The sequence below is a fragment of the Macaca fascicularis genome, chromosome 3 (assembly GCF_037993035.2).
Source record: "Macaca fascicularis isolate 582-1 chromosome 3, T2T-MFA8v1.1".
Classification (NCBI taxonomy): Eukaryota; Metazoa; Chordata; class Mammalia; order Primates; family Cercopithecidae; genus Macaca; species Macaca fascicularis.
Window position 1 is genome coordinate 192,469,317 of NC_088377.1, and position 22,379 is coordinate 192,491,695.

Here is a 22,379-nt window from a genome sequence, read left to right on the forward strand (position 1 = left end):
CACCAACAGTGCAGAGTCCCCTTTTCTCCATATCCTTGCCAACACTTATCTTTCAGTTTTCTATAATAGCCCGTCTAACAGGTGTGAGATAATATCTCATTGTTTTTGATTCACATTTCTCTGATGATTAGTGCTGTTGAACATATTTTCAGATATCTGTTGGCCATTTGTGTGTCTTCTTTTGAGAAATGTCTGTTCAAGTCCTTTGTTCATTTTTTAATAGGGTTTTTTTTTTGTTGTTGTTGTTTTTATTTAGTAGTTTGAGTTCCTTGTGCATTTTGGATATTCGCCCCTTATCCAATGTTTGATTTGCACATATTTTTTCCCAGTCTGTGGATTGTCTCTTCACTCTGTCATTTCCTTTGCTGTGCAGGGACCTTTTAGTTTGGTACAATCCCATTTGTCTATTTTTGCTTTCATTGTCTGTGCTTTTGGGTTCATATCCAAGAAATCTCTGCCCAGACCAACATCATGGAGATTTCCCCTATGTTTTCTTCTAGGGGTTTTATAGTTTCAGCTCTCCTGTTTTCTCTTACTACCTGTGGACACACCTTGGCCTTCATCCACACACTGTGTACATGGTCCACGGGTCTGCCTCTTCCAAGAGAACACTCCGGGGCTCCCCAGCCCTTGGTGGTATTGTTGCCCCTGCTCCCTAAGTTCTCTGACCCCGTCCTCCCCTGAGCTGTTCCCTCCCCAGCAAGGGGAACCCACAGATGGACTCCCACCCTAGGAGCAGGAGGCCCTATCCCATTGAGCCCTAGGCTGTGGTCAGAGGATGCAGTGCAGAGCTGGGGCAGGCAGAGTGCCAGGGGAGGGGTCTTTAGGAAAGAGATGAAGAATACTCAGAGAAATTGGGTCAATCCAGTGCTGCACTCCCATGTCCACTGCAGCATTGGGTCTACCAGCAGCCCTTGCCCTGGTCACAAAGCCCCACCACCTCCCCACAGCCTTGCTGAGCCCTGCTTCCCATCCTGCCCCCACTACTGCCCAAGCACCCTCCCTGCCCTGACTTCCCAGCCACTTTTGCTAGAACGGTCAAACTCTAGGGTAAAAGGGACCTTAGAAATTCCTGGTCCAATCTCTCTTTGCTTTATAAGTAAGGAAACTGAGGCCCAGAGACAGGAAAGCACTCTCCAGGTCACACAGGCAGTTAGCGCCAAGTGGATTTAGAACCAGGGACAGTTAACTTCCAGACCTGTGCTTTTTCTGACTGCACAACTTCCTTCTCCCCTCTCTCCTCTTTCCCTCTCTCCTCTTTCCCTCTCTCCTCTTTCCCTCTCTCCTCTTCCTATTTTTTCTCCCTTAAATGCCTCAAGGAGGAAGAGAGTCAGGGAACCAGGATAGGACAATGACAAGGAGATGAAGACCTGGAAGTGGGGGCTGAGGACAGGGATCTGGGAGCCAGAGCAGGGAGGCGGCAGTGAACTGGCAAGGGCCAGGGCCCAGGAGAGAGGTGGGGGCTAGACAGGGCCAGGCACAGGTGGGGACACAGAGGGAGGGGTAGGAAGACACGGACATGGATGGACAAGAAGAGTTTGTCCCCAAGTCATCTGGGCGTTTATGCCTCTGCCCCATCCCTTTACCCTTGGGCCACTGCCCTGTCCCACGCCACTAATCTCAGGTACCCACAAGCCTTAGCCATCACTTTCTTTTCTTCTTCTCCTTGGCCAGCTTGGCCTCCTCAGCCTCCAACTGGTCCATCCTGTGCTTCATGCTCTTCTTGCCCAGTGGGGTCTTGAAGTACCAGTCCTGGGTTTGTGGGCACAGGAATGGTAAGGCCCTGGGACCCATCCTGACCTCACCCCTCCCCTTTTTACAGATTGTTTCCTCAGCAGCCTCTTCTCCTCTTCCCTTGGGTTCAGGGGTCCTTTTAGGGCTGGGGTTTCCCTTGCTCCCCACCAAATCCTTCCGGTATGATGTCAGCCATTCTTAGGGGGCAAGCCCTCTTCCCTCCACACCTGCAGCCCTCTCTGCTGTGCTCCCAAGGCCATCCTTGGCAGGTACACTGACTCTGGGGTGGGAAAGGTGGGTGGCAGCTGTTACCAGAACTCACAAAGGGCTCCTGATACCTCAGTGGTCCTTGCAAGCTCCCACCCTCAGGGAAACAAAGTGGGATGGCCCCGAATGCATTTCCTGGTGATTTCCTGCTCCCTTCCCAGCTGAGCTCCACACATGTTTCCACCGATTGTCTTCTGGTAATTTGTGGGAGCAGAGGGAGGGGTCCAAAGTGTGCTTCAGGGGGCTGACTCCCCAAGGGCGCTGCTTACCCACAGCCCCTGGCCCTGCCACCTCACCTTCAGGGACTCCTCCTCCTCCCTGTATACTGGATCCAGCTTCGCCAGTTGTCCCAGGAACTCAGAGGCCACCAGGGGCCGCTTGGACAGTTGCAGGAACCGCCGCTCACTCAGCACCGATTGGATGGCTTGGAGAATGTGACCTGGCGTGTAGCCATCGGAGACCTTGGCTAGGGCACTGATGTCCAAGTGCTGGGTTGGCTGGACGCCCCGGGCCTCTATCATACGCTTCCAGAACACTGCAGGCATGCGGAGGACATGGGGCTTGGAGGGGCAGTGGGCACCAGGGAGGGGCAACAAGGCCTGAGCAGCCCCCACCTGGATCTGGAAGGAGCTTTGTGCTCCGGGGAGCAGCTCCATGTCCATCAGCTCCCCTTCCCCAGGGAAGGTACCAGATCTCAAGCTAAGCAAGGGTCATCCTCCCAACTCAACCCGAGCAAGCAGAGCCTCGGAGGACATAAACCACCTGCTTGTGTCCACAGAGCCGAAGCCAGGACCCAGGCTACTGGGCTGCTTGTCCAGCAGCCCTTCCAGAAGATCTGGCTGTGGGGGTGAGGGCTCGCAGCAGCAGTGGGGTATGGGGCAGGAGGTGGGCAGGCTTTGGTAGGGGCAGCCAACCCCGTGTCCCCAGGCCTCACCATAGCGGGACGCGTAGTCAGGCCGGGGCATGAAGAGGATCCGCTCGTAGACCCGGCACAGCCCCCGAATATCAGCCAGCTGCGGCCGGGAGGTTGTCCCAATCAGCATCACACGGTCTCCAGGAGTCAGCAGCCGCAAGGCCTTGGTGAGGTCCTTCTTTATCCGCTTTGGGTCCATCTGCTCCAGGGGAAGAGGGAGGAGTGGTGGGGCTGGGGCATGGTGGTCCAGTGTACGGGGCTCCTAAGTTCTCAGAGCCCACCTCACCCTCAGCCTCACCTCAGCCCTAGCAGGATGAGGAGGCTGCCCATCCTGCTTTGAGACAAGGAAACTAGGTGTGAGGAGTACAGGGGCATGTGCAAGGCCCCAGTGGGTGGGGTTTGGAGTGACTTGAACAAGCCTAGGCCTTCCAGCCCAGCCCCAGCTCGCGCCACCTGCCCACATGACCTTCACGTCCACGCTCCCTCACCTCCCTGTCTTCTTTGGGGATCCTCTTATAGAAATTCTTCTCAGCATTTCCAATCCAAATCACAGAGGGCTGTAGGAGTCGGGCTACCTGGATGGGTTGAAGAGTAGAAATCAGACATTAGATGTCTCTGGAGAAGGGTCATGTCCCTGCTGGTCAGAAGCCAGGATGAAGGCTGGCATTGAGCAGGGGCTGACCTTGGAGCCCAGTCTCCACTCCCCACACCTGCCAGTCCCACCTCCCAGCCTGCTGCTGCACATACCTCACACCTCAGGGTGGGGGGCTGCATATTCAGCCTCATCCCACCATGAAAAGAAGTTGCTCTATATCCTCCCCTTTCCCTTCATTCCCCCACCACAGGGGCTGCAGGGGGAACCCAAGCTCCTAGCCCAGGTTGGTAGGGAGACCTCACCAGTTCAGCACCTGAAATCATACCCAGTAGGCTGATGGGTGACACGATCTCAAAGCCCACCCTCCTTTGTTGCCACAGGTCTGAGAACCACAAATGCCAAGAGCTGGGGGCTCCGGACCTTAAAGACTATATGCACCATCATCTGTGCCCCATTCCTGCCAGGATATTTGCCCAGCAGGTTGTCCGGTGACAGGTCGAACAGGTTGGCGCCAGTTTCTGTGCACACTGCCTTGACCAGCATCTTCTTCCCCATGCCAGAGGGGCCCACCAGGAGGATGGAGCGGATGAGTGGGGCCATGGCATGGATATCCGGGGAGCCTGAGAGCAAGGAAATGGGCCAGAGCCAGGTGTCAGGTCAGCAGCAGGAGTCAGGGCTGGAGATGACTATGTATAAGGTCAGGCCAAGGGCCTGGGGCTGGGAGAGGAGGTGCAGATCACGGGGCATACTACCTTCCCCAATACCACCAGGTCGCCTGGTCCCCTAGGCCTGGGAGCCGGGAGTGGCAGCAGGAGAGTTTGAATGGCTTAGGAGTCTCCAGTATGAGGAGCTGTACATGGGACTGTGAGGGAGCCTGCTACCCTGACTAATGCCCTTTCTGTTTTCCCTTCATCTGCTTCCACTCCTGGATTATGAGTGGTGGAATGGAAAGGTATGGGACACGAGAGGCGGAGGTTGCCATGAGCTGAGATTGTGCCACTGCACTCCAGCCTGGGCAACAGAGTGAGACTCTATCTCAAAAAAAAAAAAAAAAAAAAAAGGCAGGCACAGAATAAACCACTTCAGAAAGCTCTTCAGCTCCGGGGGTGTAGGGCTGGTGGTCTTCTGGCAGTGGGACAGACGCTGGGTTGTCCCTTGGGATTGAGTAAGGGGCTGGCAATGTGGGCTGTTCAGCAGGTCAAGGGCCCACCTGATTTCTGGGGTGGCCCAATCTGGGTGTGACCTCCAGCAGGGCCTGGGCAGGGCCCTGGGGCTTGGAGGCTCAGGCTGGACATGCCCGCATCAGCCACCCTACCCTGACCCCAGCCCTCACCCCGAGGGTTGCCTGCCCAGAGCTGGCTCCTCACACCCCCAGGGCCTCTCACCAAGCCGAAGGACTGCATACAAAGCCACATTCTGTCGTATGTCAAACAGGGATGGCATGGGCAACTTCTTTGCCAAACTCAGAGCAGATCCAAGATAGAGGAAGTCACCTGTGGCGATAGGCAGCCACTGAGTGAGAGGCACCCTCTCCGAGTGGCAATCAGGCAACCAGCCACAGGCAAGGCGGGGCCAGTGGGTGGGGGATAGGGGAGCCTTGGCACCTGGCCACAGACTGGGAGCAGGCATTCTGGGAGGGGTCTCACCTACGTAGTCTTTCAATGCTACTGACTCACTCTTCCTTAGAAGTCCAGAAATAACAAGCTCTTCATACAGAGACTCCACAGACCTGGCAGAGGATGGCACAGGAAGACCCCCACCACCACAAGGGATGTTAGCAAGTGAGAACACAGGGAAATGGAGGCAGAGATGGGGGGCTGTTGTCATGAAGACAGGGGATCAGTGGTTCTCCTGCCTAGCATTCTGTGCTCAAAAATATCTACAGTGCCTGCAAACAGGCAGAATCAGGTATGGCACCAAATCACTGTCCTAGGAGGCAAGCCTCCCGCAGTGGGTGCTCTGTAAGAGCGGTGTGAGGGGGACAGGGGCCTCTGTGACACTCGTCAGTCTGCCCCCTGGCCAAAGATCCACCATTAGAAATCCAGTCATTTGAATTAAGCATTGCCCTCTTCTTAGAAACTACATTTAAGACGTGAGTGCTCCTGGGAGAGACAGCCATTAAATTCAAGCAGCTGACGTCAAGGTGCTTGTGTGCTCTCTTTACCAGATAAGTCAACAGGAAGGGACCACTGACGAGTCCCTTAATGCCCCAGAGTGGGAAGTCCAGGGGGAAATGGCTTTGGCAGAGACAGAGGCGGTTAAGGCAAAGGTTGGAGGGAGGATCTGGAAGTGGAGAGCAATGACCTGATTATAAACTCCATTGAGATCTCGCTCTGCATTTCATGTACAGAGCCCTTTCTTGTGCCTTTGCTTGATCCCCACAGTTATCACGTGAGTTTGGCAGGGCAGGTACTTGGTGAACAAGGTCAGGGAGTCAGAGAGGGAAAGCGACTTTCCCAAGGTCTCACAGCAGCAGAGGCAGGACCTGTCCTGGACTGGGACTTGCTCCACCACCACCACCATGCAAAGTGGGCATGACAGGCTGTGCTACCTGTTTGGGGTCAGATCTTTTTCCTTCTTTTTCCCACTTTTCTTCCCAGGAGTTTTCTGGTTGGAAACAAGCGCATAGGTCATTGTGCCCTGTTCCTTGCCTCCACTGTGTGCCCTCCCCTGCCCAGTCCCAGCCCGTCATCTTGCCTTTGGAGCCCTCAAGGGTCTTTCTTCCTCCTTGTCCACAACCAGACGGAGGTTCCTCAGCTCCTGACGCATCAGCTCATCCACCTAGGGGAGACAGCTGAGGTATGGCCGGGTGGCCTGGGGCCGGGAGGACAGGTGGGAGAGGAGCAGGCAGGCAGGGATGGGAAGGAGGGGAGGAGCCTTACAGAAGAACCCAGTGAGCCTGATGAAGGCAGCAGGGACAGCCCTTCCCACACATTTCTCTGCGTTCCTCCCTCCCTCCCAGCACCTGTTCACACCCAGTCCTAATCCTCTTCCTGTTCTCCCAGGAGCCCTGCTCTTAACAGCCTTCAACGTGCGGAGAAGCCCCCAGATGGAATTCAAGCCCAACATCCCCCCACTGAGGTCTCTGTGACCTAAACGGTTGCATAACTGCTTAGCCTCAGTTTCCCATGTGTACCAGCAGGAAAACCATGGTATTTTCCTCATGGGTTTCGTGAAAGACCACATGATTGAACACTCCTGAAGCCCACGGCATGGGTGGGACACGTCGTCAGAGGGTTCCTGAGGATGGTGGTGGTGTGTGGACACCCTGGCTCCGAGTCCCTCCCATACCCTCCACACCCCTGCTGCATCAGCCCTGGGAGAAAGCGAGACCAGGGGGAGGCAGAGGAAGGTGGGAACTGACGTGGGCAGCAGGTGGAGCTAGGACCATGCATGGAGGCAGCAAAGTCTACAGAGGATGAGCTGGGGACTGGGGTTGGGTGTTCAGGACAAGAGAGATGCAGAGAAATGGTTGGGGAGGAACCTGAATCTGGATGGAAGTGTGGGTCATGGGGGAGGGTGCAGGGTAGTGGCCTGCAGGGAAGCCCTGACCCCGCGCTCACACCTGTATCCGGATCTCCAGCTCCACCTCCTTCCTCTTCTCCTCCCGGAGGGTCTCGGAGTCATAATTCTGACTGGGGTGTATGCTTTCACACCGGTTCTTCCATGTATCTGACCGCAGAGAGTGGATGGATGTGTGAAGGTCAGAGTCCCGGGTGTATACACACATGCATGCACATGTGCACAAGCATATGCACACATACGTGCATACACAGACACATGTGTGCACACAGGTCAGGAGCCAGGCCCTGGCTGGTTACCCTGTCCCCACCCACCAGCCTGGCATTGTTTCTACCCAGATGGCAGATAGACTTGACCCCAAGGCCTGTGGCCACAGGATTCAGACCCAAACCTGTAACGCCCCCACCCAAAGAATCACACCATACCTCCCTCTCCTCATTTGGTATTGTCCCCTTTGCCTACACACCCACACTGCCACTTCATGGTCCATGTGGCAGATGCCCACTTTCTCCAGGACCCAGGGCCCCAGGTCCCACAAAGCACAGACACTCTTCCCCAGCCGTCTCCCCTCTTACTTAAGTATTCCTCATGCCCGGCACTGATCATAGGGATACATTTGGATGGCAACACTTGCAGCACCGCATCCACTTCCTAGAATATAAACATCCTTTGACCTTGACTTCATCACTTCTACCTAGCACAGACTCTGGCCCTAACCTTACCTGAACCCATCTTCCTACCACGAGTTCCCCCACACCTTGCTCCTCCCTGTCCCTCACGCCATGCATTCGGGAGGTATCTTACCCCCTTCTTGGACTTTTCTTCCTTTCCTTTCTTCTTCTTCTTCTTTTTTTCATCCTTTCCTTTTTCCTTTCTCTTCTCTTGTTCCTTTTTTTTGTTCTCTTGGACCTGCATTTCCAGTTCCATTCTCACCTGTGACCAATGACACAAGACATTTCAGAGAAGATCAAGGGGATTTTACAAAAGAGAGCCCTGGATTTTACAGAAGAGAGCTGGAGATCTCTCAGGCCCAGGGCCTGCGACCGGGGTGAACCAAGGATTCCCTAGCCTAGAGTAACTGATGGGGTCGGGACAGCTGAGCATGCAGAGACTCCACTGGGGTCCAGGGAGAAAGAGTGCCCAAGAAGGAGCGTTCTGGTCAGAGCCACTGTTCTCTCCTGGCCATGGGATCTGAAGCCACTGCAGTCTACCCAGACATCCTTCCTTTCCCAGTCACAATGCCTGCTCCAGCCGCAGCTGCTCCTTGCTCCTCTTCCCCATGCCGTCTTTCTAGCTGCCTGCATTTCCCCCAGCCACCTCTGCCTCTATTGAGGCTGACCCCCTACTCCACCCTACTCACTACTCTCTGTAGCCTCAGACTCCACCTGCCACAAAAAACTGTCTGCCTCACCTCCAACAGGGTACCTGTTCTGGAGTTTTGTCTGCAAAGATTGAGTAGGATCCACCTGAAGATGCATCTGGATAATCAGGGAATCGGCCAGTAAGATCGCTAAGTGAACATAAGATGATTGAACAGAAAGATGAATAGATGGATGGATGGATGGATGGATGGATGGATGGACGGATAGGTAGACAGAGAGGTGGGTAGAAGGGTGGGTGGATGGACAGATGGATGGATAGACAGATGGAGAGGTGGGTAGAAGGGTGGGTGGGTAGATGGACAGATGCATGGGTGGATAGATGGAGAGATGGGTAGAAGGGTGGGTGGATGGTCAGATGGAAGGATAGACAGAGAGGTGGGTAGAAGGGTGGGTAGATGCGTGGATGGATGGATAGATGGATGGATGGATGGGGAGATGGAGAGGTGGGTAGGTGGGTGGGCGGATGGACAGATGGATAGATAGATGGAGAGGTGGGTAGAAGGGTGGGTGGGTAGATGGGCAGATGCTTGGGTAGATAGATGGAGAGGTGGGTAGAAGGGTGGGTGGATGGATGGGCAGATCGACAGATGGAAGGATAGATAGAGAAGTAGGTAGATGGGTAGATGGGTGGATGGATGGATGGGGAGATGGAGAGGTGGGTAGAAGAGTGGGTGGGTTGATGGATGGATGGATGGATGGATAGATAGATGATAGATAGATAGATAGATAGATAGATAGATAGATAGATAGATAGATGATAGATAGAGAGTGAGCTGGGTAGAAGGGTGAGTGGATGGATGGATGACAGATGGATGGATAGGTAGATGGAGAGGTAGATAAAAGGGTGGGTGGATGGATGGAGAATGGCAGAGAAAAGTAAAGGACCAGGGGAGACAGAGGGAGACAGGGGAGGAATGGATTGTTACAAACAAGAGGACAGATCACTCAGGGGGCATCCATGGGTGCTTTCCCCACCCTATTCTGGCACTTTCTCTCCCTTGTGGAAATGGGAAGTCAGGTGTGGAGATGGTCCTGTACACTGGGGGCCCAAGGTTGTTGAAACCAACAGGGTTAGCAGTGTGTTGGGGACCTGGGGGTAGAGGAGAAAAGGGCCAATCTGGACTAGAAGGCAGAACCCATGTGGGGGATGGAGCAGGAGCAGCCCTGAGGGACCCTGAGTGAAGGGAATGAAGGATGAGGGTAGGGTCAGCTGAGGACACTGACTGGCACTCGATAAACCACTGTCGGATTTGCTCCTTCATCTTCTCCTTCATGTCAGGCCCCTCTGTCTCTGCCAGAGAATCATGGGCCTTCACCATTGCCGCCCGGAATTCCTCCTCCTTCTCTACCTGGCGGAGCCTCCGGACATCCTCCCAGAGGCAGGCCTGGGAGATGATGCTCAGGTGCTCTACCTGGTTGGGTGAGGGGAGCTGGGGAGTGGAAGAGAGGTTGAGGGGCTCAGGAGTGGGAGGAACCAGCATCCAGTCTGGATGCAGCCCCCAGCCTCAGGCACACATGCCTGTACCCGCTCCTTCCCCAACACGACGCTCACGCAAGGCCTCGCACACACACCCACACGGAACAACGGGCATGCCTGCATTGGAAGAAACTGTATTTGGAGCCGAATTCGTCTGTGTAAATTACTCTAATAATGAGTTTGCTAGATGCATCCGGGCTGGCCCCTGCCCGATTTCCCCAGCACACCCTCCCCTGGAGCCTCCGGCCCCAGCCCCCGCCTGCACCCCCGCCCCGCGGCCGAGTTGGCAGCCGCTTTTGCAGCCACTTTCCCGCCTCATTGGCTCCCAAATGTATTTTAAATATCACTCTGCGCAGAGACAATTACTGAAAACGCTGAGCTCACACTGTTGATAGGCCCGGGCGGCCAGGCTCATTCCTCACCCACTGCTGTGCACGGACCCCTCCCTGCTGAAGCCAACCCCTGCCTCTTTCAGCCTGCTCTCATCTCCTGGGGGTCCAGCCCTCTGGCCCCTCAACCAGTCTCTGACCTCCACTCCCACACAGCAGCCCTTGGCCCCTCCTTCCTCCCAAGGCCCCAAGCCTCCAGTGGTAGCCTCCCAGCCTGCCAAGATGTCACCAGACCTGGGAAGGCTCCCTTCCCTCCCGTCCCTCCAATCCTCAGCCCAGCCCCCTCCCCAGCTCCTTCTGGCAGCCAGGCCTCCACAGGATCTGCCCAGGGCAAAGCCCTTCCCCCAGGGAGCATGCTCCCACCACCCCTCCAGTCTCGGCCTGCCTTTCCTAAGTCAGTGGAGATCAGCTGGGTGAGAGGACAGAGAACAGGGGATAGACAGATTCAAGGAGCCAGGCCTACTCACTTTGGCCAGGCACACATGTATGCACACAGGCACATGGCCTAGAAAGGCCTGGTTTGGGGAGTGTGTCCCTACCCCAACACAGTCCCTGGTGTGTCCCTGTGGCTACCAGAGGCTTGGGGGAGCGGTGTGGGTGCCCCTGCTGGCTTTGTGGCCTCTTCCCTCTGGGGGCCCACCCCTGTAGCCCCTCCTTCCAGCTGGGGGTGGGAACGTGGGGTCCAGGATGCTCTACACAATACCCCTCCTGGCCTCACAGGTGAGCTGCTGCCAGGGGCCAGATCTCTGCAGGAAGAAGGGTATGAAGGGATATGGCCTGGGGCTTTTCCTGTCCTTCTGCCTCTTTCTCTTCCAGGCTCTCCACCCGGCCTGAGTGGAGAGCACCGTGGGCAAAGTGGGGCTGGAAGAAGACTGTGCTCTGGGTGGGGGCCCTGCCCTGGCCAGCCCTGTGTTCCAGGCCCCACCATGGTGGGCAGGTTGAGCTCACCATGCCAATGAACTCCATCTCTGTCCGCCGGTCCTGCTGAGTGCGTTTCCTCTGCAGGTAGCCTTTCCATACCTGGTGGAGGGATGTAGGAGACACAGGGGACACACACTGTCCACCCTGCAGCAGCCTGTCTCTCAGAGAGGGTCCGAGAGGGTCACACTAGAGATTTCGGGTGGGGCGGGGAGGAGCCCTGGGGAAGTCTGCTTGGGTGCACACTGAGCAGGAACAGCCTAGAACAGGGTGGTTTCAGGTGGGCACTCAAGCCAACTGGCCCCAGGGCCCCCCAGGGATTTCTTCCTTTCCCTCGCCACCCTAATCTGCTATCTCTTTTGAGGGACAGATCAGAGCTCAAGCACCCTACACATTCCCTACACCCACTCCTCAGAATCCCCAGAGCAGCTGGAATAAATATCTGACTCCACCCAGGCACATAGACACTGGCGCTGTAGGGATTGTGGAGCTCCTCAGTTAATCCTACATTTTTGACCCAAGGGAACTGAGGCCAGAGACTGGACATGACCTCTCTCAGGCCCAAGATGCTATCTGTGCAGAGCTGGACCCGCGCTCTTTCTCCCAGGCCCAGCCACTTTCAGACTCCAGGATCACTGAGTGCTAGTGGGACCAGAGGGTGGGGACGCTGGGCAGAGGAGGGCAGAGCCAGGGCCCGGGCCAGCCAGGGCTTTCCATCTGCCTCCTGGCCCCTCCAGGAGCTGGGGCTGCTTCCTGCACTTCTCATCTGGGCTTCGTCCTCCCACTCCTGTGACCCCCACAGGCCAGGCCCGCCATGACTGGGTCCTTCATACGTTTTTTGCTTTTCTCAGTGCTCTGGATGACTCTAAGACCAGCATGCAATATTTCTGTACTCTTGATGTCTGGCAACAGGCACAAAATGACCTGCTTTGGTCTACAGGGGAAGTAGGACTCCATCTTTGGGGTCTATCCCCCTTCTTGACTTCTTTGCCTTAGTGAGCCCTGCTGTCGAGAACCTCCTTCTCAGACATTGACACAGTCATCCTGCCTCAGACCGACATGCTCAGTGTACTGATTACTAACACATGAATCTATCCCATTTGCAGATGACATATCTTCATAGAATCACTATTGTTTGCTAGCTGGTTGCCTGCTTTCATCTTTCGGTGGGAAGTTCTAAGTTTTCTCTAGTGGGCTAGGAGGTAGAGGTTTTTGAGGTATTGGGATTTGAGAGAGAGAGGAAGGAGGGGGAGATTGATTTGAGAGAGAAAGAGGCCCACCCCAGGTCAACACTTCCTGGAAAGAAAAAGTGGCAAGAGGCTTCTGTGACAGAGCAGGGCCGGTGGCCTTAGGGGCAGCGACACCTGCATGAACAGAAAGTGGTCTGTTCCTGCACTGAAATTTTGCCGGGGCTCCTCCAGTCTCTGGTCAAGCTGTTAACCACTACCACCAGGAGTCAGCGTGTGTTAGCAGCATTTTAAAGAATGGTGGGAGAGGCCATGTTCACACACCAAGGCAGACAGCAGAGGCTGGCCCAGAGAGGTGCAGAGTGGCTGTCCAGAGCAAAGGAGAGGTGTGACAACCAGGATGGTAAGAATGCTCGGGGAACCTTAAGGCAGAGAAGGGCTTTCTGCAGTGAGGTGGGACAGGAGATAAAATTATGGAAATTATGTTATTTCCATATTAAAAGGTGACCCGGAAGGCACAGAGTTTGGGGATGCTCAGATCACATCAGTTATCAAATTAATTCATCATGATCAAGTTTCCCTCTGTCTTAGTTTCCAGGAGGCTCAGGATCCTTTCTTGTTTTAAGAGATGGGGTCTTGCTACATTGCTCAGGGCTCAAGCAATACTCCAGCCTCAGCAGGATACATTTTAGTGGCTCATTTTCAACAGTCGTAAGAGTTTCTGGAGTGATCATCTATTCTGTTCTGCTACTCTATTATGGATTTTTCTTCTTCTCTAATTTTAATGATCCTTCTGTTTCTGGGACTTTTAAGGTATCCTACTGCAAACCCTTTTGAAAATAGAGATGTAGATTAAATAATAAACAAGTAAGATATATGCTTGCTGACTGATTAAAGTACTCACTGGTTTAGAATCTAGTTGTGGGGACTGGGCATGGTGGCTCATGCCTGTAATCCCAGCACTTTGGGAGGCTGAGGTGGGTAGATCACTTGAAGTCAGGAGTTCGAGAGCGGCCTGGCCAACATGGTGAAACCCATCTCTACTAAAAATACAAAAATTAGCTGGGTATATTGTCGGAGGACTGTAGTCCTGGCTACTCAGGAGGCCGAAGCAGAAGAATCGCTTGAACCCAGGAGACAGAGGTTGCAGTGAGCTGAGATCATGCCACTGCATTCCAGCCTGGGCAACAGAGCGAGACTCCATCTCAAAAATAAATAAATAAATAAATAAATAAATAAATAAATAAATAGTTGTGGGGCTACAGAATCCAAGCGCCTGCACTCCTGTGATCAATTTCTGAGCCCAGCAGGCTTCCTGAATGAGGTAACTCTACCCTGGCCCTCCTCCTGGGCACCTAGGGTTACCTTCTGTATGGTGATAGCTGCTTGGCACTGACTGAACTTGTGCCATCCGTCCTCCCGAATCCTCCGATCCTGCTCCTCATCTCTTCGAATCTCTCGCATGAAGGTGGCTCGAAGCCGGCCTTGCCTGGCCCGCTCTGCCTTTTGCACTAGAAGTATGGCCTCAGTCCGGTGCATTCCTATAAAGCTCTGGCCAGAGCAGGGGCAAAAGAGCAGGAGCACATGAAGGAGAGTTTATATCCAGGGTGGACTGCTGGGAGACTGGCCATCAAAGGATACACCAGGGCACCATCCTCCCAGAGTATCTGGGAGCCCAAGTCTTGTCTTGGCATTGGAGGGTTACCATGAGCACAAGAATAGCCTTGAAGGAGGCCAGGGATTACCTAAAGGGCACTCTCGTAGAGGGCAGGGAAGGGCCTCTCTGCATTCTGGAGGCTTTCAGGAGAAGGGGTATGGAAGAGTCCGGGAAGGTGTCACCCTGTTTACCTTCTGGGAGGACTCTGGCTCCAGTCTGGACAGGATCTCGGCCAGTATCAGCCGTCGCTCCCGCACGGCGGTAGACTGCTCCAACAGGAAGTATTTGGGGATTGGAACTTCCAGGTCAGCCTTTGGAGCAATGTTGGGGGAGGAGGGTCAGGAATCAAAAGTCTGAGCCATCTGGCCAATCCATTACCATTTTCAGGGGCTTACACACCCCCAGCACTGTTTTCGTCCATTTTAGAGTCCTGAGGTGGGAAACTTAAATGGGGCAGATGCCCCCAAAAGTCATTCCTCTCTTCTTCTGCCCCCATCCTCTGGCTGGAGTTGAATTCTGGAGGATAGTGGTAGGTGGCAGTGGTCTCAAACCTGGTTGTGCATCAGAATCAACTGGGAAGCTCTTAAATGCAGATTCCTAGGTCCTCCCCAGACTACTACATCAGAATGGCAGGGCCTGGGGAATCTTCCCCATGGCCGCCCGCCCCACCAAGCGCACTGCTGCAGCTGGTTGGGGAAACTTTGAGATAGTCTTGGATATGAAGCAGTTACTGAACCCTGAGCCTGACTGCAGGCCCTGCAGAAGCTCTGTGTTCTAGAACAGCCTTCTAGAACTTGCCCGTGCACACAGATCACTGGAGGGTCTTGATAAAATGCAGGTGCAGATTTAGCGGGTTAAGGATACAGAGTTTCTCATTTGTGATGTCAACGCAGCTGGTCCAGGGACCACACTTTGAGGAGGCTCTAGAGGACTCTCCTCACCAATTCCCTGCGGTTTGTGGGTCTTCCCAGTCATGCAGGGGACCTCATCCTGACTCCATCCAACCCCTAAGTACCTCCATGCACAACCCCCACCGCCAAGCTTCCTGAAGCCCTTCCCACAAGGCCAAACTCCATCCTCTGATCTTCTCTGCCCTCCTTCCTTCCCTAGCAGGTGTCCCAACACCAGGGATATCCGTGGGGTGACGGGTAGGCAGGGGGTGGTCGGCCCCATCCCTACCCCACCCGACTCCAAGCTGGCCGGGGCATGCCTCTGTGTCCCAGGTGGTCAAGGCGGGTCCCACCCCGCCTCTCCCCTACTGCTAGCTGGCTGGGGGCGTGGCTTCGCGGCTGCGCACACGTACCGGGGTGAGCTTGAGATCCTGCAGCACGCGGTCCAGGCAGGGGTTTTCACAGAGGTCGGCGCGCACCAGCTCGTCCTTGAGCTCCAGCACGCGGCCCGCCACGCCGTCCAGCAGGCGCCGCAGCAGCCGCCGCTTCTGCGGCTGCACCATCTGGTCATAGACGGTGTTGAAGCGGCGCAGCAGCCCCAGGTAGTGCAGGTAGAGCGACGCGAGCCTATACTGGAAGGACTGCCGCTCCCGGTCGGGCACAGGTTCGAGCAGAGGCTGCTCTTGGTCCAGCAGCTCCTGCAGGGTCACGTGGGAGGACTCCCAGAGGCGCTGGTAAGCTCTGGAGAGAAGGTGGCGGGCGCCGCGTGCTCTGAGCCGCGGAGGAGTGGGGAGATGGAGCCTCCTGGCCTTTTGAGGAGTGTGGGCTCGGGGTACCAGAAGGTGTGATACCACTCATGGCTCCGAAATGGACTTCAATGAGGTAAGGAGCCCGCAGGGCAATGAGTGGACACTGACCTGGTCTTAGGGAGAGTGTGGGATTGGGCTCCGCTGTAGGATTAGCAGAGAGAATGGGCATGACCTTTGGGGGGTTGGGGGAAAGCCGGCCCAGGCTTGAGGCTCCGGTAAGGAAGGGGTCTTCCGGAGTCAGGGGCAGTGGGGCCCGCCAGGTGTGGGGCAGCCCCGGATGCGGCAGTGATCTGGGCTGGTGGGTGGGAAGTCGGGGTGAGGGATGAATGTGGAGGAGGGTCCCTTCCTCAGAGCAGAGCCCTGCTTCTGGAATTAACTGTCGGAGGGAAGTTTCCACCGTGAAAGCTGCCAGGGCAGCAGCAGCAGCTGGAGCGGCCCAGCGCCCAAACTGCCACTCTGCCCCAGCCTCTCAGGACCAAGGAGGTGCTCTGACCTTTGCTCTCTCTGCCCTGGGAGCCCCACTCCAGCCCCTCACTCACCCCTCAGACATTGTGCCCACTCCTCCACGCTGCCCCTTGTTTGCTGGTGGTGGAATTCACAGAACTTCTGTGGCTCCCTGACTCCCAGGGCCACAGGGCAGAACAGCCTGGTTTGAAGAGTTCTGACCCATTGTGCCAGTGTTCTAGGGCTGAGGAGAGGGGACTGGTGGCGCAGAATGGGCACATTATCTCGGAGGACATCCTGGAAGCAGCACGCTGAAGGGACTGTGGGTGGGTGGCTTCAGGCTCCCACAGAGTAAGCTTTGGAAGCTTAGGGCAGAACATGTTGTCCAACTTTGGCCATTTTTCTTATAAGGAACAAGTGAAAAAAGTCTCTATTTGAAGTCTCCTAAAAGCTTTGGCACTCTGAATACATCCGTCCTAAAGACATTACCCCCCAACAAGGCATCACCGCAGCTTCTCACTCGGAGCGGCCTGTTCCCTCTGTCCACCCACGCCTCCTGAGCCCCACAGCCCTCCACTCTCTGGATGATGGCACGGGGAGGCCCGTGTGGTAGAGGGGAAAAGCACTGATTTGGAATCAGAAGGCCCTGAAGGCCCAGTTGCCCCCTTGGGTGAAAGTGAGCATAACCATGCTTGCCTCCTTGGGGCCTGCCAAGAGTTCACACCATTCCCATGAGCCAGACCCACGTGAAGGATCATGCTAGAAAGCATAGTGGATGCTGTTCTGCATGCTTGGGGCTCACTTGGTCACCTGTGGGTACTGCCTCCCATCACTGCTACAAGTTCAGGAGACAATTTTTCCAAAAAGACAAAATATTATACCACTAGTAGCCTGAGGCTGTCAGCTGGGGTGAGCTTTTTAGCTCAGTGTCATGTCGAGACTTATGAATAAGTAAATCTACGAGGAACAGGGCCAGGGAAAGGGATAGAAGGGAGACAGCAGCAAAGAGAAGCAAATAGGAGGACTCTTAACTTGAAGGTGCCTACGAGCTACCTGAGGGTCTCATTACAATTCAGATTCCGGGCTGGGCACAGTGGCTCATGCCTGTAATACCGGCACTTTGGGAGGCCAGGGCAGGTGGATCTCCTGAGGTTGGGAGTTCAAGACCAGCCTGGTCAACATGGTGAAACCCCATCTCTACTAAAAATGTAAAAATTAGCCAGGCATGGTGGCACATGCCTGTAATCCCAGCTATTCAGGAGGCTGAGGCAGGAGAAAAACTTGAACCCGGGATGGGGAGAGGTTGCAGTGAACGGAGATGGCACCACTGCACTCCAGCCTGGGCAACAGAGTGAAACTGTCTCAAAAATAGGTAGATAGATAGATAGATAAACAGGTTCTGCTCCAGATCTGAGGGGGTACCCAAGAGCTTGCCTTTCTAACAAGCTTCCAGCTGCTTTGGCTCCTGCTGGCCCAGGTCATGCCTGGCAGGGCAAGGTATGAACGCAGGGCAGAGTGGGCAGGAGTGAAACTTCGGGGCCAGATCTCCTGGGCCTGCCCCTTGCTAGCTGTGGATGTAAATGAGGATCATTAGTCCTCAGCTCACAGAGCCTTGAGGTGAGGCTTGAGGTATGAGAAAATACACGTGACCTAGGTAGCTGCCGCTGAACGCCAGCTATCACTATAAGGCGATGCCTTTTCAATACATGGAGATGAAAGCGACCACAAGCTAGGTCTGTCCAATTACAAAGGGAACAAAGAAGGATTGGAGGTTTGTCTAAATCCCACCCCTTCATCCTGTCCAAACTTGGAAGAGGATTTATGGGTCATGTGCCCACAAGATAAGCAGAGGCTACATGAGACAGGAAAAGCAGTGGTTAAGTGGTGAGCAGTAAATCTAGGTAAGGATATAGGAGTGGCCGTGGTACTTCTTGCAGTTTTTCTGTGGGTTTCAAATTTTTCCAAATAAAATTGGGAAAGTTAGGAGTTTCAAAAACATCCCCACTGATTTGTACTGAAATAAAGGGGAAACTGAAAAATCATACTGATCTCAGCAGGTTATTTAGAAGCTGGTCTGGGCCTTCAGTTTTTTATCTTGAATAGATCTGTGCAGCCCCTTCAAACAATAGTGTCTGTCGTCTAGGACGCAATGACAGTTGGTGGGAAATGACATGGGGAAGCCACAGCCTGAAAGAGGACCACACAGGAGGAATTTCAGGCCCAGAGAGGGAATCAGCTGGCAGTAAATCCAGATGCTAGTCCAGTCCCAGGTCCTATTTCAGCTCACTACCAAATAGAACATTCACATGTTTACAAAGCTATCACACGTTGCTCACGGGATACACCTAGAAAGCAGTTTCTAAGACATCTGAAGAAGTGCTGCTCCACCTGTGGTAGCCTCGAAGTGAGGACACCCTTGCTTCAGACCACACCCTGGCCTCACACACCCTTCTTTCAAATCACCACAGTGCACAGAAACAGTTCAGCCTTTATTTTTGTCAGACCCTGGGTCACTTGGAGCTGGTGTACTTGGTGACAGCCTTGGTGCCCTCGGACACAGCGTGCTTGGCCAGCTCCCCAGGCAGCAGCAGACGCACGGCTGTCTGGACCTCTCGGGATGTCAGGGTGGTCCGGCCCGAGTACTGGGCCAGCCGGGCAGCCTCACACGCCAGCCGCTCAAACACATCGTTTACAAACGAGTTCATGATGCTCATGGCCTTGGCAGAGATGCCGATGTCAGGGTGCACCTGGAGAGAGGGCAGCACCACTCGGTTAATGGAAGGGGCTGGGGGAGGGGGGGTCCTGCCTACACTGCAAGCCTCACCCCTGAGCTGGGGTTCTAGGAAGCCAGAGGCAGAAGGCAGGGAGGCTCCTCACCAGCCCCTTCCCAGAGGCCAACAGTCATGGAAATAGGGATTTGTGTTTTCTTTGTACTACTATGGTATATCCAAGTTTTTTAAAAGAAGTTTTCAACTGCAAGAGGTAACATGATTAAGTTCCTTGTATGATCATGCACAAGAATCTATATTTAACAAATGGAACCAGTTACACATGCATCTTGCTGGTTTCATTGATGCATTTGCATAATGTTCCATGGTATGGATGTATCATACTTCCTATCACCATTCCTCTCTTCATGAACCTTCCGGGTTTGGGTTTGGGTTTGGGGTGTTTTTTGTTGTTTTTGCCATTAGATGGTGCTATGGTAAATGTCCATCTTTGAATCTTGTGTGAGCATAGGGAAGGTTATTTCCAGAGGTGGGACTGTGGGGTCAAAAGGTTTGTGCACGTAACTTGGTGGAGCACATAACCAGTGGACATGTGCATGTGACAGTGGCAGCCCCGAACCAGGAGGGAGGAGTCCTGTTCTGTGGCTGTATTGTGAATTGCTATGACCTCAAATATGGCCCTTTTCTCTGGGCCTCGGTTTCCTCTTCTGTCACACAAGCTTTTGAACTAAGTGATCTCTAGTAAAGCAATGGGACCTGACAGCAGTCCTGAAATGTGAGTAGGTAGACCTGGTCAGATGTGAAGTGGGAGAGAAGTGACTGTCCCACAACCTACATGGAGTCAGAGATGGAGACAGCACTAGAACCAACAGGCTCTGTCCCACCCACCCTCCCTGCCACCTCTGATCTCGACTGCCAACAGCAAATCTGCGCCTGGCACAAGGCTGGTTCTGCCCAAACCCCCTCTGCTGTCAGCACACCCCATTCTCCTTAGGGCTCTCACCCACATCGGGAGGTCGAGGGGTTATCCCTCAGCAGCACTCTCCTCTGCGGGTCCAGGCCTGGCCTCACCCATCAGTTGCAATTTGTGCCCCTCAAGTCAGACTAAGACACAGGACTCAGTGATACTCACTCCTACCCTACTTTCTTCAGGGCACCGGAGTCTGTCCTCTGGTGCATCTCTTCAGCCAACCCATATCAGTGCTGGACCCACTCACCCCCAACCCTACAAGAGCATTCCCAGGCACCCAGGTTGTCAATTCACTAAAACTGCTAATGGGATTTGGACTGGAGACAGGCATTACCTCTGGGGCCTGCCCTAACAGAGGGGTAAGAGTTTCAAGCAGGTTGGAGACCCAGGGTGGGCAACACATGGCTACCCCCGCTTCCTCCTGGCCTTGGCCCTGCTGAGCAGTGGCTTTGGATCCTCCAGACAAACTGATTGTCAGTGTTCCAAGTGGCTTTTCATGCATGAATATAGGGCACCTGCAGCCTCAGTGTGTTGGGGAGAGGGACACACAGGAAGGATGCTAGAGGCTTGCCCAAAGCCTGGGGAGCTGGGACACTGCCACTGTCAGGCCACATGATGCAGGAACGCCATGGAGCCTTTAGGGGCCTCAAGCTCTTTTGTCTGTAACGTGGACAAACCCTAAGCCCCTCAAAGAACTGAGTGCCACTTGTCCAGAAGACCTTCCCCAAGACTCCAGTTCACCCTGAACACTCCTCTCCTCAGTCACCACCAACACACTTTGTATCATAATGTGTTTGGCACCCGATCACCTTCAGCCTGGCACAGAAAGTGTGGTCCTCTCGTCTTTTAATTATGTCCCACCTGGGCCGGGTGCGGTGGCTCACGTCTGTAATCCCAACACTTTGGGAGGCCAAGGCAGGTGGATCACAAGGTCAGGAGGTCAAGACCATCCTGGCTAACACGACGAAACCCCATCTCTACTAAAAATACAAAAAATTAGCCGGGCGAGGTGGCGGGCACCTGTAGTCCCAACTACTCGGGAGGCTGAGGCAGGAGAATGGCGTGAACCCGGGAGGTGGAGGTTGCAGTGAGCTGAGATCGCGCCACTGCACTCCAGCCTGGGCGACAGAGCGAGATTCCGTCTCAAAAAAAAAAAAAAAAAAAAAAAAAAAAAAATGTCCCACCTAATCATATTATCTCATCATCATTCCCGTAAACTTCTGGAGCGTGTCAGGGAGCACACTGTCTCCTATCACCGGTGCCGAAGATCCTGAGAGGTAGAGACCTTGGAAATCAGGTCCCGCCACCTCAAGAGGGGCCCAGCCTGCCTGAGCCACTTGCCCCAATGCCAACACTAACCTCAGGGTCCCCGCTTCCAGCCAGTTCCCTTTCAAGGCGCTTTGCAAGGGCATCCCCCACACACATCCTTGCTCTGCACTCACCTGCTTCAGCACCTTGTAGATATACATGGAGTAGGATTCCTTGCGCCGACAGCGCTTTTTGGACTTTTTGTTCCCAGAACTGCGACCCCCACGGCCCCCGGGCTGCTGCCGCTGTCCATACTCAGCGCTCATCCTCCTGCTCCTCGAATAGCCCCCGCCCACCCCCTCGGAGCTACTTTTTATCAAGTCAGCTGCCCCACCAGGTGTGGCTGGGGACATGCACCTGGGAGAGTGGGGGTGGGAGGTAAGGGGCGTGACTCAATCGCAATCCAGAACATGCTCTGGGCTAACCTTGAAAAGAGACTAATTGTTCCTTCCTCTCCCCAAAGTAATCCCTCCGAATTAAGAAACGCTTCACCAGGTCCCCTCCCCTACCCAACCATCTCCCAGTGTATTTACGCACTTGTTAAAAGTTCAGGCCAACTCCAGCCCACCAGCCTGTAATCACGGAGCACACAGGTGCCAGCACAGCTCAGAGTGCTGGGGACTCCAGAAGGAATGCAGGTTCCCTCCCCCACTGGGCCCCAGTGGAGCTGAAGAGACAAGACTGGTTCACATCAAACCACCAGAGAAGGGTGAAGGGGCTAAAAGTGGTGGTACCCATGGTGAGGAGGGCTTGAGTAGCTACAGGCCGCTTATTGGCACAAATGGGATGTGCCTTTGTAGGCATTGTAGGATGTATCTTTGTAGGATGTATTCTTTAATTGGGAAGAATGAGAGAAAGAAATGGTGTGAAAGGTAGAGTGGAATCAGTGTGAGCAGAGTGTAACGAGGCTTGGACTGAAGGCAGAAGATGAGCAAAATGCCTGAGCCTGGACTAGATGCAGAGAGCAGACGCCCCCCAGGTGGTGAAGAGGCTGACAGGGAGGAAGACCACTGGAGGCGGCGAGAAGCAGAAAAACAATAGGTGCTCACCAGAAAAGCAGACATGGGGGTCTTGGGAGTTAGCAGTAAAGAAAAGGCCATTGCAAAATGGAGAAAGTCAATTGTCTCACTTAGCACCTATGGGGGAACAAATATTTCAGGCCCTTGAATGCTATGACTAAAGAAACCT

At 54.3% G+C, this 22,379-nt stretch overlaps 2 protein-coding genes across 2 annotated transcripts; both read right to left on the reverse strand.

The window, feature by feature from the left end:
- Positions 1 to 225: 225 nt before the first annotated feature.
- Positions 226 to 16,290, reverse strand: DRC11L (dynein regulatory complex subunit 11 like). The gene is made up of 19 exons (XM_065541224.2): positions 16,280 to 16,290; positions 15,849 to 16,030; positions 15,345 to 15,757; positions 14,233 to 14,352; positions 13,750 to 13,935; positions 11,228 to 11,299; positions 9,638 to 9,843; positions 8,457 to 8,541; positions 7,836 to 7,964; positions 7,607 to 7,682; positions 7,075 to 7,181; positions 6,207 to 6,290; positions 6,061 to 6,116; positions 4,895 to 5,238; positions 3,930 to 4,129; positions 3,403 to 3,489; positions 2,936 to 3,113; positions 2,298 to 2,536; positions 226 to 1,752 (listed from the first exon to the last, which is right to left on the reverse strand). Exons 1-19 carry the CDS (start codon positions 16,288 to 16,290, stop codon positions 1,645 to 1,647), a joined length of 2,883 nt encoding a protein of 960 aa, XP_065397296.1. The 3' UTR covers positions 226 to 1,644.
- Positions 16,291 to 18,594: 2,304 nt separating this feature from the next.
- On the reverse strand, positions 18,595 to 21,481 carry H2BK1 (H2B.K variant histone 1). Its single transcript, XM_015448301.4, has 2 exons — positions 21,326 to 21,481; positions 18,595 to 18,931 (listed from the first exon to the last, which is right to left on the reverse strand). The coding sequence occupies exons 1-2, from the start codon at positions 21,455 to 21,457 to the stop codon at positions 18,695 to 18,697; spliced, it is 369 nt and encodes a 122-aa protein (XP_015303787.2). The 5' UTR covers positions 21,458 to 21,481; the 3' UTR covers positions 18,595 to 18,694.
- Between the last annotated feature and the right edge of the window lie 898 nt (positions 21,482 to 22,379).